The sequence below is a fragment of the Protopterus annectens genome, chromosome 2.part2 (assembly GCF_019279795.1).
Source record: "Protopterus annectens isolate FY-2018-M chromosome 2.part2, PAN1.0, whole genome shotgun sequence".
NCBI lineage: Eukaryota > Metazoa > Chordata > Ceratodontiformes > Protopteridae > Protopterus > Protopterus annectens.
The window spans coordinates 456216267-456236572 of NC_056730.1; the positions used below are offsets into that span (position 1 = coordinate 456216267).

The 20306-nt window shown below is 39.1% G+C and overlaps 1 protein-coding gene across 1 annotated transcript in view; it reads right to left on the reverse strand.

Annotated features, from left to right (window-relative positions):
• FAM169A (family with sequence similarity 169 member A) overlaps nucleotides 1-20306 on the reverse strand; it is a 441641-nt gene that overhangs the window by 192101 nt on the left and 229234 nt on the right. The window contains exon 5 of the mRNA XM_044063952.1: nucleotides 17187-17250. Coding sequence (XP_043919887.1) covers nucleotides 17187-17250 — 64 coding nt within the window. The remainder of the gene's footprint in view (nucleotides 1-17186; nucleotides 17251-20306) is intronic.

Consider the following 20306-nt stretch of genomic DNA (forward strand, 5'->3'; position numbering starts at 1 on the left):
TATGCATTTCACTGGCAAGTCTTGAACACAGGGCTATGTGCACTACAGTCAGAGCAACATACCACTATGACAAATCAGTAGCTTGTTTCTCAAAAGATAGGAAGACTGAAACTTGCCCCTAATTAGGTACAATTTTCAAATACTGATCTTATAAACTTAGAAAATTGCTAGAATAAAAGGTTTTTGTTACCATTTATTTTCTGAAGAATATGAAGTCTGAAATTCAAATGCCTGCCAATAATCAATAAATTCAACCTTCAGTGATTTGTCACAAACATCCTGAAACCACAGAGTTTATGAGGAACAGAACAAAAAATTCACAAGTGTTGGTGGCTAGGGACATTCGGCTCTTTTTACCCTATACCCAGGGTACAGGGTTTGAGCCTGAATACCTCTAGCCACCAGGTGTATTATAAAGGGGGCATTTTCACACACACACACACACACACACACACACACCTGAAATCCTCCAAAATGAGTGCTGTAATGGTACGTGTTCAGTCCCAAAACGAGTGCTGTAATTGTATGAGTTCAGTCCCAAATACGAGTGTGCTGTAAAGCTAAGTCCCAATGCTGTACTGCCTGTTATATGAGGCTGTTACTTTCCTGCTTGCTCTTGCAAATGAAAGCTAAGTCCCAAATGCTCCAAAACGAGTGCTGTAAAGCTGTTACTTTCCCGCTCGTTCTTGCAAATGAAAGCTAAGTCCCAAATGCTCCAAAACAAGTGCTGTAAAGCTATTCCCAAATAAGCTTGGTCTAGTGCTGTTATACAAGGCTGCTATTTTCTCGCTCGCTCGCAATTGCAAATTACAGCCAGAAGCTCAATTCTGACTGGCTGATAGCCCTGACAGAGCTGACGTCATCGCGCATGTGATGACGCCAACTCCGAAAGCGCCGAAATTTGAAAAAATAGGAAGAACATCAGAAAAAAATCAGAATTGAAGGGGTGCCACTCGGGAATCATGGCACCCCTTTATTTGGACCCCAAAACTCGGTAAAAACTGAGTAAATTGGTATGGTTGGGAGGTATGCATACACTATTGTTATGGTTTAAATGTATATGTTTTAACCGAGGAAACTGGAAGGTTAAACTCAGTCCAGCAAACTTTAAAATATATCTGAAATTAAATATCTTTACAGGCTAGGCTATAAAGATGCTGTCTCACAGGTTTCAATGCAGCCAGAGACACAAAGTCTGTACTACGAAGCATTCTGTATTGTCTTTGGGGTGAACTAATTACTACTCTGGAAACATCGAGGTATGAAATTGTTTTACGTCTTCCAGCACCTGCCACAGATCTTAGCAAAACTCTTGTGTGTGCATTTTTACTGGTAGGTGCTTAAATCCTGCCAGCTTCCAGCAATGGGGGTTTGCATGGGAACTAGATGTCTGATGACCAGAAGTGATACCATTCTGCAAGCTATCTCAGAAGTAATTTTATAGATATTATTTTGAGAAGTCTCTTAGTGAGACAGAGCATTCTGTATTCTGTTTTGGGCCCGATAACAAGAAGGACCATTCACCACATCACCTGCCTTGCTTTATTAAGTAAGTAGGGAACAGTGATTCTCTTAGATTCAGTCAGGAATATAGCGAAACCAACCACAGCGTGAAATGTGTCTTTAAAAATCAACTTATGGTAAAACTTGAAACCAAATCAAGTGAATCATCTGTTGTAAGGACCAAATCCCGCTGAATAAAAACAATTAAAAGTTAAAGGTTTTCACGTTCGAGGAATATTTTTTCTGGTGGTTTATTCAAACCGAGAAGTGTGGAGATTTGTTGTATTGCTTCCAATGTGTTTCATGTTGGTACTGTTATAGGAATATAGTGAAGCTTAGTTGAGATATTTAGATATATTTCCTGTGATTATGAATTCTGAAAGACATGCTGTAGGTAGATTGGACACTTCCAAATTGGCCCTAGGTGTTAGTGCATGCGTGTGTGTGCCTTCTGTGGAAGGTTGGGTGCTGGGCTGGCAATGACACCGTAAAACTCCACTGCCAATCATGGACAGGTGATCCACTGTGGCGACCCCGAACCGGGAAAAGCCGAAAGAAGAAGATATGTGGAGGGGATGTTATTTTCATGTGATTTGTAGGGTTATATGTTATGAAATCCAATGTTATAGGTTTTAGCTGTTCTGGTTTCAATGTTATGAAATTGGATGTTATGGGTTTTAAATGTTTTGAAGTGGACTCACACACACACACACACATATATATATATATATATATATATATATATATATATATATATATATATATATATATATATATATATATATATATATATATACATATATATATATATACACACACACACACACACACACACACGATATATATATATATATATATATACATATATATGTATGCATATATATATATATATATATATATATATATATATATATATATATATATGTATACATAGGGGTAGAGACAGAAGAAACACAAATGATGCAAATCTTTCCAAAACATGTGCACGGATAAAGTCTGTAAGTCCAACCAAAAAATATATCAAGCTGTCAAAAATCTAATCTTGCAGGCTTTTATTAAGCAAATGGCTTCCTAACCACAAACTGGTTTCACTAATCAAGTGTCATCAGTGTAATCTACAAACAACAGAAAAAAATCTGTTTTTATAACCTTCTGAAGCCGGCCACGTGATTGCTTTGGCATTACTTCCAAAGACTTTCTAAAGCTTACAAAATCTTAAAAAAATAAACCATTGTGGAGTCAATTTCAAACAGGTTAAATATAAAGAAAAGGAAAAAAGTGGCAGAAAGTATAATCAAATTTTATATTAACCTTCCACCTCATGCCAGGGTCAAATTTTTACATCACAGAAAACAGTGAATTATTAAATGCACTTACCCAGTTGATATAGTCGGCAATGCACACATATTAGATTCACATCAAGTATACACAAGTAAAAACAAGAAAATCCAGAACAATCTTATGTATTCCCTTACAAAAAACATTTTTTTTTAATCACAAAATAATCACATTCCATTAAATTGCAAACAGCTTACTGATAATGCAAAGCAATGTAAACAACCAGTTATTCTGGTCACTTCATTGACATCTAGTTGCCAAAAGTCACTCTGATGCCTGTCCAGATGATAGCAAACTCCTACTAACTGAAAGGACTCTATCTGTGAGAAGTGTAAATACTTAACTGCAGGCATCTCTCTCTCTCTCTCAGCTCAACACTGCCTTTCTCCCATGTCTACCTATGCAACATCCAGAGACTTCAAACTCTAAGCCATCATATGCCAATGCCATTAAAAAAAACATCTTTACCTAAGCCTCCTATGACTCTGGAGACTAGGCATCAGCCTAAGCCTTACATTTATTTCCTGCACGCAACCCAGCACCAACAGCTCATATCCAACATACAGCTCGCTTTGCAAAAATATAGATACTAATAGAGGTTGCATAAGTAGCTTGCAGAAACCCGTATCAAGATCAAGTTAGTTCAACTGGCAATGTCCTTTGTCTAGGTGACTCAAAGCTAGACACATGCACACACACACACACACACACACACACACACACACACACACACACACACACACACACACACACACACACACACTCACACACACACACACACACACACACACATGTTCCATTTACCCGCCTGAGCTGTCAGGATATGGAATGCTGCTAAAGCTCTCAAGTGTCCTTTTCCCAGGTACACATATGATCTGATCACTATTCCTGTGGAAGTGAATGACTTAAGGCACATCTCCTTGGATCATATGAACAGGGACATAATAGAGGTCTCTGAATATTTATCTAGAAAGGGAGTGAAACTAGTACTGAGCAATATCATACTGTCACCAAGAATGATACTGCAATACAAATAAAAGTTAAGTGACTAATTATTGGATTAAGTACTGGTGTCTTTCTAATGGGATCTAATATATCTCAGCCTGGGATGAGATAGTTAACAAAACCTGGTGTTTTGCTAGGTATGGTCTGCATCGCTATCCTCGTGGCTTTTGTGTATTGGCTAAAACTTTCTCTTCCCTCACAGTGCCTTTTTTTGTCCAGGTCAGTGTTCTTATATTACCCACATAGTCAGCCACAATTAAAATCATACAAAAGTAGCACTACTGAATGCTAGAAGGATAAACAAAAACTCACACTCCTTGCAGGCATTCCTAGCCTTTGAAAATATCAATATATGCCTAGTTAATGAAATATGCATTCATAAGAGTGAAACCCTTCTGCAGTGCAGGGTTTTAATGCCTACCACTCCTTCAGACCCAATGCTAAACTAAACATTCTAGCTTTGTGGTACCATATCTGTATTCCTAAGAAATCATTTCACCTCCAGCCTCATAATGCAGAACAATGAGATAAAATTCCTCCACTTTCTTCTTTTTCTTCTTTCTTTTTTAATTATAATACAGTTTATTAAACTTTCAGGCATTAAATAATATAATTACTCTAAATCAATCACGGTCCTTTTTGTGAGAAAAATCAAGCATTATAAGCAACTAAGGACTTACTCTTAGTGTTTCTAGTCATATAACAAATGCTTTTAGATATGTTTAGTATCTTCAGAGCAAACTCAGTTCAAGGTCATCTATTTGATTAGCATCTTATATTCTCTTCAGAGACACTGTACACAGACCAGCTTACCTTATTAAGGTCTGATAAAAAATATACACTGTAACAATAATGTAATCATAAAAAACAATGAACCACAAAAAATGTAAATAAAAATGAAAAAGAAAAATATATAGCGATTTCCCAATAACAACTCAAAAACAATTGTTTAACCTTGTAAGTGAATACATTTTAACAATATAACTCTTGATGCACTTTGAGCAAACATCAAGGACCAGTAATTAAAAGAAAAGGGAACTCATTTTTTGGGAAACTTTTCTGCAAAAATTCTATCACCCTCCCCTTATCTCCATCACTAATTTCCCCTATCAAGTTTAACAAAGATCACCTCTGTATGTAATCTCTTGGTCTTCCTGAGGTGAGGGTGTCATATTATCCCCTCTTCTTATTTCCTCTATTTCCTCCATAATTTCCTGTTCTGATCAGCATTCTGTTTCCAGACCACTGCTTTCTTCACTACTAACATAATGATGCCTAGCAAATCCTCCATGCTCATTGTCAAATGCCCAGGGCCTCTCCAGATAATTAAAAAATAGTTCAATTCAGTTACCTTACACTCTTGACCTGTCAACCCCTCTAATATTCCTTCTAGTGCAAACCACCATCCCTGTAGCTTCCTGCACTTCTTGAACAGATGTCGCCCTTCCCCTGCTAATTCCTTCTGACACCTCCAACAATTGCTGTCCACTGTGTTAAATATCTTAGCAATCCACTGAAGATGTAAAAATACTTACGAAGGCATTTCCATGCAAATATCCTAAACTTTCAATTTCTGATTGTTTTGCTGGGGACTATACAAGCTGACCCCCTTCCTTTCAACTAATTTAAGTTCTTAATTGTCTCTCCCAGCCTGCCCTAACTTTAGGACTAATACATTTTTGATCAGACTCAAGCTGCCTCTTAATCGTGACTGTTTGTCCTGATCTCTATACAGCTCCCTCTCTAAACTGCATTTTCCATTTTATTAATTCTGGCCAGTCCTCCTGCTTACTTACAGCCCAAACAGCACCACTGTATTTTGGTTTAGATTATTAAAAAAGTGCTTCATTAAATTGTAAGTCATATTTGGCTTGGACCTTCTCCCGCAGCAGTATCCCTCCCTTCCCCACCATTTGAATCCTGCCATGTTCTTGGTACATTGCTATCTCTAAAGTCCAATTTCTTTGCTCTGAGTGGGAGGATATCCTGATTCTATCTATATAAAAATGTCTGACTAAAGTCCCTGTTAACCTTTCTTCTTATTGTGGATGACACTGGATGATCAAGTGCCTCTGGCTGCCCACTCCTCCAAAATGCCTCCACCATATCCTTGTAGCCCATCCATACCCCTGTAGCATTTAACACTTCTTTCTATACTGCACAGTATTGGGCACCATGACCTTGCACCATTCTAATCCAATGGATGGCATGCAGACACTCCAAAACATCTGGAGCACCTAAACCCCCTTGCTCTTTTGGGAGTATCAACTTATCCCATGCTAATCAGGGTGGTGCACCTGCCCAAAAAAGCTCCTTCATCCAATTCTTCATTTTGATTACAGTGCTAATATCAGTCAGTGACCCAAATGCGTGTCCTGCATACAATATGTGAGGCAGGGGTCTATATTAAATCACTGAATACTTAAAAAAGCGAACAGTGTTTGATCAACCCTATGTAAGCGAAAACTTACAATGTCGAAGTGTCAGAACAGCAATTTTTTTCCAAGGGAAAAAATCGCTGTTCCAACAAAAAAAATCAAAATCTAAATACAAACATTACATTAACTGGGGGGCTTCGCCCCCCACACCCCCACTAATTAAATATACCAACTCCGAGACCGTACTACAGTGCCGAAAATGGTAAAGTACCGAAGCGGCCAACCAAATTCTTTCCCAGGGAAAGAATTTGCTTAACAGCCGCTTTGATATTTTCCGTTTTCAGCCTTTTCAGTTCGACCAAGATGCATTTGAAAGAATGCATCTTCGGTCTTCTAATATAGACCCGTGAGGCAGTAGATGCCAGTGTAAAATCTGAATTCTCTGATCTGTTTCTAAACCTGCTTCCACTTCTGCAACATCCTCTGGATTTTCTGCAGCATTTCCTTGTAGGTATGCTGTACAGATTTCTCATAAGTATCACTCAACTATACCTCTAAGTACTTCACACTGTCCTCCAATTGAAATGACCCACAGCGTGGCTGACTGAAAACTTCCTCCTGTATATTTATCCATCTGAAATGACCCACAGCTTGGCTGACTGAAAACCTCCTCCTGCATATTTATTACTCTCACCTTGGCCTTCTCAATGCTTATTTTGTACCTGTAGATACACCTACAAATAGATATTAATTGGAAAAGCATGCCTATATCTCTATGTATATTGCACAGTGTTGGGGCAACATCATCTGTACAGGGCAATCTTCAACTCCCTTGCTCTTCACTTACATCCTTCTATGTCTACCTTATATCCTCTCCCAGTGGTGCAATACAGGCCACGAATAGGAGAGAGGATAATGGGCAGCCTTGTCTTGTGCACCTTTTTAATTAAATTATTTTGACATGCCAGCCATTATCTTTATACAAACTGTAGAGCCATAATATCCATAAAAAATATCAGGGATACAAAATGGCCATAAGACCTCAAGCAAAAAATTCCATTCTACTCTGAAAAAGCCTTTTCTATATCCATCCCCCAAATCCACACAGGCCTATTAATGTGATTTGCATGTTGAAACACCAACAGATTTCTTTATCAAACATCTTCCTATTGCCTACAAAGCCAAACTGATCCTGTGTACTATGCCAAGCAATATCTTTGCTACCCTCATGGTCCATTTAGATGTAAAAACTTTATAATCATGATTCAAGATAGTTAGTGGCCTATGCAACCCATGATCTTTGGGGTCTGTTCCCTCTTTTGGAATTAATATAATGATTTCTTCCTTCCAACACTTAGGAACTTCCCCTAGGTCTACCACACTGTTCATTAACTTTTCCCATATTTCTTTCAGTCTGTCCCCTTCCAAGTTCCAAATTTTGACTGGGAATCCATTTGAGCCGAGTGACTTAGCACATGCCTACTTCTGAATACCTTGTATGATATATTCTTTCATAGTTTTTTATTGTACCTGCTTCCTTTGCCTTTCCTCTATTTTAGAAAAAATAAAAGCCCTTAGTATACCTCAGTTTCCTCCTGCACCTCTTTGGACTCAACCTCTGATTTGTACAGTGTGGCAAAGACAGTTTTAAATATTTCCAGTATTTCTCCTCCTGCTACTGCTTCCCCAGTAACCAGGATTCTCAGCAAGTTAACCATCTGTTCTGTTTCCTGTTGCCTAAGTCTACCAGCTAGTGTCCTCACTGCAGAGGGAGTTAGCATAATAAAAGCCCCTCACCTCTGCCTGCTGCATTAGAAGTGTTTCATCCTATCTCTTTTGCAGACCTGCCACAAGGCATTGTAATTGCTGTTGCTCTTCTGCTGTGTGCTTCTAAACCATCCACTGCAAAGTCAAGTTATTTTCCACATCTCTTTGTCTAAAATTTCAATCCTCCCTCACGGAATAGTCTATATTTCTTTTTAGTTTCTTTTTTATCTCTTCCTACCCCTCCACAGTCTGACCCTCTTATTCCTCCAAAAACTACTTTAGTTGATCTTTTATCCAAAGATTTAACTCCTTGTTTTGAAGGGAATGTGTGGGAAATCGCCAGTGCCTACTTTGTACAACGCTTCACCCCATTTCACATTTTATAACTAAATATGCAGTGTCCAAGAAAATTACAGGACTAATCAATAATTCCATGATACTACAGCAGCTCTATGTATTCACAATACATTTGTCTATTCTGGACCACCTTGAATGCCATGGGGAAATGTATATTCTATTCGCCAGACTCTTACTTGCCACCTCCTAGGCATCGACTAGGACTAATGCTGTTAAAAGCCTTTCTACAGAACCAGTTTTAGATTCTGCTTCTTCCTTCCTCCAATTTCTGATACATGGAAAACTGTGTTCTGGTTCCCTAAAATCAAAAGCTGTCCTTACTGTATCCAAAACAATTTTATTGAAAAACTGACTTTTTGTTTTGTGTAGGAGATATATCTATGCTACAGACATCCTGTGCCCTATGCAGTTCCCCCCTTAATCACAACACTACATCCTTCACTCCTTTTATTTTCAACAACAGTGTTAACGGCACACTTCTTGACTTTAATATGACTACTCCCCTTCTGTGAGCCCCTTTGTAATTCAGATCTTTCTAAGACTTCAAACTCTCTTCTATTTAATTTATCACATTCTCCCTCTTCAAGGTGTGTTTCTTGCAAGACTAATTTGATCATAACTGGTTTATCACCCTTTTCCTTTGCCCCGTGGTTTGTTAGTCCATTAATATTCCAGCTTAAGACATGTAAAGTACCCATTTTAGCGGGTCTATAGTAGATCACTGAATGCTTAAAAAAGCTAACGGTGATTAATTGACCCTACATAAGCGAAAGCTTACAATTTCGAGCTGTCAGAACAGCGATTTTTTTCCAAGGGGAAAAAAATCGCTGTTCCAACAACAAAAAAAAAATAAATAAAAATAAAACACTTTAAACATTACATTAAGTGGGGGGCTTCAACCCCCTACTTAAATATACCAACTCCGAAACCGCACTACAGTGCTGAAAACGGCAAAGTAACGAAGCGGCCAAGCAAATTCTTTCCCAGGGAAAGAATTTGCTTAAAAGCCGCTTCAATATTTTGCCATTTAAGTCTTTTGAGTTTGATCAAGACGCATTCGAAAGAATGTGTCTTCGGTCTTCTAATAGGGAACCCATTTTAGCACACCTAGAATGACCTATACACCCATTTTCTTTCCTTCTTCTTTTCTACATTCCCTGAAATCTTCACTTAGCTTTTGTTGTTTCTTCTTAATCTCATGTTGTGAGCTTTCCCCTCCCACTTCTAAATCCATCCTTAAATGACAGTGCAGTTTATTAGAGTTTCAAATGCACATTCCCTTTTTAATTCACATTTAATTCCCAATGTTCTAAACTTAAAGTAAATAGCCCCTTTACCTCCAACTATGTACAACAACATTCTCCCAAAGCATGAGCATCTACCCCTGTTTGCGAGCAGTCAGTCTGTCTCAATGCCATCTGCTCTAGATGCACTAATATTAAAACAGCAGTTCTTGCATAGCATCACCCAGCTCAGACCTCTTCATCATCAACAGTCACCAGAGGACCTCTGACCAGTGTTTGTTATTTAAATGTTCCATAAAGCAAACTCGAAGGACATTTGGAGGTTGTAGTTCATATATCAGTTTCTTCACAACACTTCTGTTCTCATGACTGAATTTCCCCTTCCCTAAGAAATTACAGTAATCTGCCTGACATACCAATAGTCCTTAATCATATGTGCAGCCTTCTTAACCCTGCCTGCTGCTCCACGCAAAACTGCTTTTCATCACTTGATAGGATATACCTTATCGCAGATACACCTCTCATGCTCTGAGGACTGCTGTTTGTCCCGTGGAGTGTACCACCTACTGCACAAAACTGCCACAATCTTACCTATGTTAATTATCAAAAATCCCTGATGTTGCTGTTATTTGTTAATCGCATCACAAAGGCCAGACATATTGGATTGTAGCAAGTATTGCTTACCGTCTCAGTAATTTTAATGTTTCATTTTCACACATTCATTGAGAACTCAACCCATACCCATTGTAAAAAGACAGTTAGTGACAGTATATTGTTAATCATAAAGTTATTTTATTATCTCAGGTGGCACCATATCTTTCTAAGGGCTCTACAACTGCATCAGACAGATTAAAAGGGAACACATTTAACATATTTTGTCCAATGCACTTCCAAAGTCTGCAAGTATGGCCACTTGAGAATTACTCATTGAGTTAGTTTCTGTTCACAGCAAGCCCACAGATTCCTTGTCTCTTACTTAAAGTGATCATCTCTACTGTCGGACTTTAAGTTTATCTGCAAACCCTTCTTCAGTTGGGGTCATTACTATTGCCCAGGACTCCTGCTTCCTTTTTTCTGGTATGAGAACTACCTTTGTTTTAAGGGTTTACTATCATAAGAATGAAATGCATTGGGCTGAAATACGCTAATACCAACTTGTAATTCCGAAAACAGAGTATACCAACGTCCGCAATGTCGAATCCGCATATCAATATGTGGATTCAACCTCATTCGACACGACTATCATGCAGTCCTACACTGCACCATATGTAACTTGAGGACTGGGCAAGCCCCCTTGCACCCCCCTCATGGGAGCTGTGCCTCCATCCCATGCAAAATATAGATTTCAACTCCGAGATCGCACTACAGTGGGGAAAAGGGTACATTCCCAATCCCCACTGTAACGTGATCTTTAGGTCAATGACCGACCTCATCTTTGTGAATGCACTCAGCATTCACTTAAACAGAACTTGCACAAGGGCAGGATCAGCAACAAGGGTCGGCCAAATGTCATTCAACAACCAGTGGTCACCGAAACTTCCCTCGTCACTTTGTGTCACCTGTTTTAAGAGCTGCATACTTTTCGAAGAGGGGGATACATCATTTCCTCCCATTTTAGAACATGGTACTTGCTGCTCATCCCCATGCTGGTGGTTCCTCAGATCCGATATATGATCTTTGGCATCCTGCCTCCATGTCTGTGCTGCACACAGAGCTACCACTGGATGATTAAATGTCTTAGGGGTACCTGGGCACTTGGAAAGAAGACTTTCTGCAAAGCTGGCTACAGAAGTTTAAATTTCAGCTACTTCTGACACCTATTTTGCATTGGAATGCAGCTCTTTACCAGGTAACCAAAGAGAAGTCCCAATCAAGATATATATACGTGAGTCACCACACATTAACTTTAATTCCGGTTTCCAAAATCTTGACAACACCATTTACCTTTCCTGGAGAGTTACAAAGTGGTCTGGAATTTGATTTTGTTTGTCACCCCTTTGTAGCTGACAGATTGTGTGATGTACTCTTTCCAATTGACATGTGCCCATTGGGCAATCCTCTCCTTCATAACTTGCTAACAGGTGGCAAACTTGTAACACTCCACTATGCCACTGAAACGCAGATTCTTCTTTCTGTACCTGTTCTTGTGGTCTGAAGGAGTAACATCCATGAGGTTGAGACAGGCTTTCTCAGCTGCTAACTTTGTCTTGAGAAGTTCACTATTATTAAAGTTTCAATAGTATCTGTATGTTCATTGATGGCCTCTTATTTCTTTTAATTGTGCGTCAGTGTCTTGCAGTTTTTGTTGCTTCTCTTTATAAATGGTTACTAGCGTAACCTCTGACTCTTTGTCTTGCTGTGAGGCTTGACTCTTACTTATAACCAATCCTGCAGAACTACTATCTGAAGTTACAGGGAGCAGTCTCTGCTTATTCCTTTTTCTCTGGCACATTTTATGGCAGCAGGTCCCAGATTGTCTTGACTTTAACCAACCTTTGGGAACCTTACAAACTACATTCAGCTTCCCCTTCTCTTTGTTCTGCTTGTTTTGCTAGTTTGCCAGCTGTGCAGAACAGACTGCCATGTTTTCATGACCATGCCAGATGTCTCTCCTCCACATTCTTCTTATGGTACACAAAACCCAGTACCAGATAGTAGCCAACTACTCTAAACCCTTTATGACACAGGCAGACCATGACACATACCTTAATAAACTGATGCCCTCATTACAGAACCAAACAACAGTCTTAGTGAATTCAGCTACCCCTCACTGACTGGTGAACCTATACCACCACAAAAAATATGCACAGAGATTCCTGGATTTCATTAATGCCAACATCTAGGACCACCAAGTCCAAGCCCCAACAAAGAGCTTTAAAATATTAGTCCTGATTCTCAAAAATACAGCTGCCCTATACTCAGATCCCACAAGTACCAAATCAGTAGTTAAAGGTGACTACTGCACAGTGACTTTTACTCTAGGTGTGACATGAGTCTCCCTGAAACCCATCCATCATCTGAGACTACACTACAGCAAATCTATACCAACTGACTGATAACCTGATGAAATTCAAACACCCTCCTTACCTAGATGACCCTGCTTTAAATGCTGCAGTTTTCACAGAAAAAATTCTATTCACACCTCCAAGCTAGTATTGAGGCCTTGGTTCCCATAAGCCATAAACGTAGTGCCAAATTTAAGAATAAACTCATTTGGTAGAACTCCAGTGTCAACAAACTATACAATACGAAAATGAAACTCTGGTATATGCACACTTAACACTCCATTGGCTAGGAAATAGCTCAAAATGATCAACAAAGAACTTACAAACAAAATCAAATCATCCAAGAGCAAGAAAAAATTGTGAATTGATACCCACACTAAGGATAGCCATAAAGCTTTCTTCAGCTATGCCAGGTACCTAAGAAATAATAACTAACAATGCTCTGAGTTAATACAAAATAACATCCATATGCCAACAAATCAGCACATAAAATTCAGCTCAACCTTTACCTCCTGTCTCCCCAAAACTGCTCACAGCATATTAGCATACTTACACTCCTCCTCAAATCACTTCCAAGTACTCTCTCCAAGACAGATTAGCTCCATGGGTCCTGCCATTGTCCCAGATTGTCTTCTTGTCAGCACCAAGCACAATCTAGTTGACTCCTTATTACATTTATTCAGTCTTGTCCTCGCCAGTGGATTCATGTTGAAAATGTGGGGAAATGTAGTCATCCAACTCGATAAAGAGGGACTCATGCCTGATCTGAGCAGCTACAGACCTATGTATAGCTTCACTAGTCATATCTGTAAGGCAGTGGAGTACATCATTGTGGACATCATATCCAAGAACACAGGCTGCCTTCCAAACCATGACCTGAACCAGTCTGGGTTTGTTAAAGGCAGGTCCTGCCTCTTGAATGTGGTAGACTTTTTTGAACAAGTCACAAAGGCATTGAACTCAGCAAATAAGTTTACATGACATACCCGGACTTGACCAAAGCCTTTAATACCATTCTATACTCAGGCATCATTGATAAGCTAATCCAATTAAATGTATACCCCTACGTTAGCCACTGGATAGCAAACTGTCTCACCAACATAATCCAGTATATTAGTGTTGCAGGCACACTATCAACCAAAAGAGTGATTACCAGTTGTTTCTCTCTGGGATTCGTCTTGGGACTACTAGTATTTGGTAACTACTTCTCTGATGGTAAAGCTGTTAAAGCAGACACCAAAGGAATGTGGCTGATGAAGTTTGCTAATGACTGTAAACACAGAGCTATCATAAATACCCCAAATTAATTGCATATTCTCCAGGAGGTCTACCTCATGCTAACAAGTGCTGCTTTGACCATGGTCTCAAACTAAATGCTAAAAATGTAGCACTGAGCCCTTTGGTAAACCTGGGCACCCCCGGTCGTATTACATACCGTAGGTGATACCCCCTAAAAATTGACATGGTCATTAGGTACTTGGGCACCTTCTTTGACCATTAAACTATCCTTTGAGCACCATGTGATCACTATTGATAAGAAACTTTTTTATATAGTCAAACTAATCACAATGGGAATCTACTCCTCCCTTAACAAACCAATGACGAAATGTAATGCCTCCTTTGGTATGAAATTGGCTAGGTATATGTCCTACCTCTAAAGACTACAGAGTTTCCTTACCAAAAAACTAAAGATCATATCCTCATTGAGTTACCCTGATCACCTTAAAGCACTCTCACTCTTATATTTCCTAATGACTACTAAGAGAAGATTTCTGCTTTGCCTACACAGCCTTGAAAGATCCTGTCCTGTGTAACCTCCTAAAAATATACACATAACTAATACCACCATAAACACCCATTCAAGAGATCTAGGTTGGGTAACTGACTAGGCTTAAACAGTTAGCCTAGTACTAACCTATGAACTATGAACTATAAACTTCCACTGAAACATAAACCTGTTGGTGGGACAGGTATTTTTCACATATAATACCTCTTTTATGGAACAGACTTCCCTTAGATGTTAGAAACAGTAGCTCAATGACCTTTTTCATAACCTGGAAAACCTTATATGTAGTCACGGGTACACCCCTAATGTGGCCTCTTTAGCTTTTATGTAAAGTGGCCAAAAGTAGGTCAGGGTCTGGTATTAATTCATGTCTTGGTTAGGTTAAGAAACATTGTCTAGACTAAAAATGATCCACTGAATCAACAGTGTAGTATGAACCTATGAACCACATTAACTGCTAGAATATACTATGGCATTTAAATAGCTTAAGTGAATGTAATTCTGCCACTAGCATTTGAACGGCCATTCTTACAATCCATACATCTCAGTCCTCCTCTGGTTCTCAATCTTCAATGGGGTGATCTTCTGACATTTTCGACTGTCAGTCATGTTCTTCCCTATAGTAGCATTCACTTGTCTACCCTCAAGACAGGCAAACTAGCAGAAGTTGTCTGGGCCTGGCAAAACAAGATTCAGTCGAGTATATCATAAAGCTTGTTCAAAGTGGAGATGGGCTTCTTCTTTTTCAAGAGGTCACCTACTAGGTCCAGAGAAGGCTTTTATATATATATATATATATATATATATATATGTATATTCCTCTTGATAGGTATGCTCATGATGGAACTTCAGAATTCCTCCTTAAGAAAGGATATCCTCAATCCCACTACCTGCAAAGGCACAGGTCTGTACTTGTAAAAAAATCACAGCCAGCTGTGGATACCATACACAAAGGTTTGACCACTTTTTCCATGGGCCCAGACTCAGGAAAGAAGCAGGAATTTCCAGTGCCTGATTTGCTAAAGAGAATTGGAACCTGGACATATGATATTACCAATTCAAAAATCTGATCTCCAATGTGGCAAAGGAATAAATTCTCTTTATAGTCCTGTAAATGACTTTCGACTCCTTGTGTGGCAACAATGTGTTGGTAAAACACTGTGTGGTCTCTACAACCTATGTTGGGCAAAGGACAGGATGAAGAATTCCACCCAAGGGTTATCAATCAGGATGTTGCTCCTTCCGCCTTGGGGTTTATGAAGGTGGAACAGAAAGCTCTTCCTACTTTTTCTCCAGGTATTTGTAATAACTTTTCTGGGGAGAAGAAATTACAGCCACAACCACTTCATACAGGACGCTAAAAGCCTTAATGATTCTCCAAAGCAGGAGCTACTGGGGAACTAGGATGTACATTGGAGGGGTGTCATTGTTTTTATCATTCTTTACAATAATTGGTTCTGAATCCTCAGACTCCTTGTAGACTTCTGAGCAGAAGACAGTTCTCTCCACACCAGTTTCAGCAAAGGCAAGTTCATTCCTAGAATGTTTGTGCAGGGACAATCATGTAATGGCTGCATGCCTGGGTCTAAGTAACATGGATATGGAACCTGGGAATGGATACCACAAAGGTTGTGCAGGTGCAGGAAAGACCTGCAGGGGGCATACAATGGCATCAGAATAACAGCACATTCTCAAAACTATTCTGACAGGGCCCACTGACTTCAAAAATTTGTCTGAAATCTATGCACTAAACCATGAAGGAACCATGAGGTATGGTATAGATCCCCTCAATCTGGGCCACTGGACCCTGCTGGCATAAGGAGGGTGACAGCTAACAATAATAATAACAACCAGTCCTCATCCTTGAGTAATGCTGACATGATCTAGTGATTCACCAGTTACCAGTGTGCTCCAGTCTACTAGGGGCATGGGGAATGTTTGCACCTACATTTGTATATGCAACTCCCAAAGTAGGAGATGACAGTCCACCTCTTTTGTGATTCTTGTCATCTACTGAAATGGAAGATGGCCACAAGAGAATTATTGAGCTAATTAAGGACAAGCTCAGCAAACACAGGATGCAGAAAGAGGTTTTACTAATGGATTTACCTTTAAAAGGGCTTGACTGAAGCTTGTGTTTTGTTTCTCTGGCCTTCTAAAAGTGCTCCAGCAGAGGGTTAGAGCTGTTCATGGAACTCTCCCACCAGCCCGTGTACACTGAGCTTTCAACTGACACTTTCTTCTTTGGAAAGCGTTAGGCAAGGTGGTTTTCCTGTAGTGTCTGTAGGTGGTTAGGTTGAATTACTGGCACTTACGGTAATGCCAGACATTAGTACACACAGTGCTGGTTAGGTCTTGGCTCATTACCTGTTAGCTACATAAGGCACATAGAAGATTTGCATTTAGGCAAGAAACACAAGGCATTTTTTGCTGATATGACTCAGGAATGAGTTTTCAACTGCAAGAGGGGCAAAAACAACTAGGTGACTTGGCTACCTGACCCAGAAATTAAAGACTAAAAATATTAAATGGAACTGAAAAAAGGATAAGCCCTACCTAAATAAAACACTAAGGAAGGTCCCCTGTTAAACCTAAAGATATTGAACTGCTACTTTTTAGTGTAAAAAGCTCCACATACTCTTGTGAATATGCCAGCATTGACCCAGTTACCTACCTGACTCCAAGAAAATAAGCAATCTAGGCTATCACATATTTAGCCATATTCCTATCTACTGTTATACTTTGCTTTACTGTTGTAGCCCACCAGATAAAGACAACAACCAGATCTGTTATGAAAACTTACCTTCTGGAACATCTGACAAAATATGTGTAAGTCCTAGGTTTCCTTCATTTTCTTCTAGCATAACCTATAAAGCAAAAAAATACATTAATGTTTGAACCACTTGAATATGGCCATATAGCACAATGGTTAATATCCTTGGGTGCAAAGCTTGAAATCTGGATTTAAATGCTGCTAATCCCAAATGGACATTTATTTTCTGCAAATCATTTACAGTTCCATGGTCTCGGGTCCCTGGCCAGTGCTAATAAAGAATATTTTTTTCTCAATTTTTTTGCCTCAGGCTCCAAAGATTACAAGCAATCAGAGCCACACTAAACTCCATGTTCACTCCAGCTCCAAACCAGCTGCTGCCATTACCAGACCCAAAGGGCCATTTGTGAAGAAGGCCATTATTTCCGAATGGAGTCAGCCTTATGGCAACAGGAATCTGGGTTACAGCAGTAGAAAGCACAAAGAAAGAACTTGACAGGTGATCTAGGAGTCACATTAGGTCACAAACCACTAAAGAAAGCCAGAATCCATGTGGGAGAAGCAAGAATCCTCTCCCTCCACCAACAGGCTAGCCTTGAAAAAAGATATCTTACTTTTCCATTACTTTACCCTGCTTGTGCAGACTGGTATCTGGTATCTGTTCAGTCCTTTTCCTGACCACCATCATTTCTTACCATGTAGTCAATGATCGGTCACAAGAGCATTATACCATCAGAGCAGAACTAGCTTGTGGTGTCACCTACTTCATGTTAGGAAACCACGGAGACACTCTAGATGAAACAATTCACTGAGTTTGTAGCCCAGCATATTACTGATCCTGGAAATCCTCCTCTTGGTGAAATAATTAAGGGTTTACCTTTGAAATGTTGAAAATCATGTTGTGGATCGTCCCGTTGGGCAAATCGAAATGCTGAATTCTGGATGTCGTACGTCATGGAAGTTCGAAATTCAGCAAATCGAAGAGCAGATTTGCTGAGTTTCAAACTCCAATGTCAAATACACAATGTAATGCAGCCCCTCCCCCCACTTTAATATTCTAACTCCGAGATTGCACTACAGTGGGTTAAGGGTCCATTTCACGATCCCCACTATAGTGCAATCTGCACCCAAAATGCCGAATCTGCAATGAGCGAATGTCACTGTGCATTCACTCATTGCACATTTTATGCATTTTTTTCGGCTACACGAAAACTGGAAAACGTCCTTCCGCACAATCCACTTTTACATATGTACAGTAAGCACATATAAAGGTAAACCTAATTAAGTCATGAAGGCATGCATCTCTCTGCATGTTGTGCTTTGCGACATGTTTTACTGTCAGGAATGATGGAATAAGAAACTCGTAAGCAGTCAGGAATGTAGTTATGCCCCCCTTGCTGAGGTGTTGATGACAAGTGGCCCTTAGTCATTCCATCCTTATTTTTTACATACTTATCTTCTGCTCTCTGTTTCAAAATCTGGTTCAGGACCAACTCAGATGGAAACTATTTATATGCATAAGAGAAATATCTTTAAAATATAATTTTGATTTTATTTACTTGTTTTACTTCATTCACATGTTAATTACGTAAGGTTGCCAGATACAAGTGCGCACACGCAAACACACACATTATATATAGGTCTACTTTTAAATCTCGAAATACTGAAAGACTGACTTTCAGTATCTTGAGACTTAAATACCGAACACCCACTATATTGAAATATTAAAAAAACGAATTTCACTATACCGAACATTCACAATACCGAATTTTCAGCATGTGACATTCAGTTTTTTAATATAACCTCCACTACAAAAGCACAAACACCACCTCCCCCCTAAACCTTAAATAAAACACTAAACACATAAACCTACAAAACCTAAGTATAAGCAGTGGGCCAAGTCCCCCTGCAACACCCATGTGGAGGGCTGCACCCCCACACCCCCACTACTTATATATATATATATATATATATATATATATATATATATATATATATATATATATATACCAACTCTGAGGTCACACTACCACAAAGTACACAAATAAACTACCCCATATGCACCCTACACTTACTTCACACACCATCACACATTTACGTGAAAAACACACATACTGCACATTCAAAAACCACACCACCTTCAACAGTAACACACACACACACACACACACACACACACACACACACACACACACACACACACACACACACACACACACACCATCTAACCCATCCAACACCCAAAACTTCCCACAACACTAAAACACAAAAAATCCTACCCAAAACCCTTAAACTCTTCCAGCTTACCTGAATCTCCGCACACAGCTACACATCGTCCATCATATCTAACTCACAGATCAGAACGCACCGTAAACACAAACCACAACACACCAACCCAGCAGCAGGTTCTATAATATAAAATTTGGTAAAGTGCAGTTTCGATTAACTGCATTTCTGAAATTTTTGGCTTGAGATACTGAAAGCCAATCTTTCAGTATTTTGAGATTTAAAAGGGATCCTGTATATATATGTGTATATATATATATATATATATATATATATATATATATATATATATATATATATATATATATATATATGGGTCTCCTTCAGAACATTGACTTTTCAGAAAGCTGAACTTCATATGGTTGAGATTATATGCTCGAATTTCTGCCTCTGTACCGAGATTGTGATACAGTGGGGATTGGGGGAATTTACCCTTTTCTCCACTGTACTCCAATCTTGGAGTTGGTATATGTAATATTCAGGGGGTGTGGGAGTCATAGCCCCCCCATGTGGGGAGTACAGGGGGGCTTGCTCCCTGCAAAAATGTAGATGTTTTGTTGTTTTGTGTCATCTGACTTTTTGGAACGTTGCTCATATTGTCATAACCATAAGAAAGTCAACTTTCTGAAAAGTACATTGACCTATAAAAAAAAAAAAATATATATATATATATATATATATATATATATATATATATATATATATATTTATTTTGCTCAACATAAACTATTATTCACAACATGGTAAACTAGTGCTGGGTTCTGTTTGTTGAATATGTTTTCATCCGTGCACAGTTTTAGTGTTCTGTAAGCCATGATTACGTGCACCGAGAAGAGAGTGGAATTGTACTGCGAGTGCTGTGTT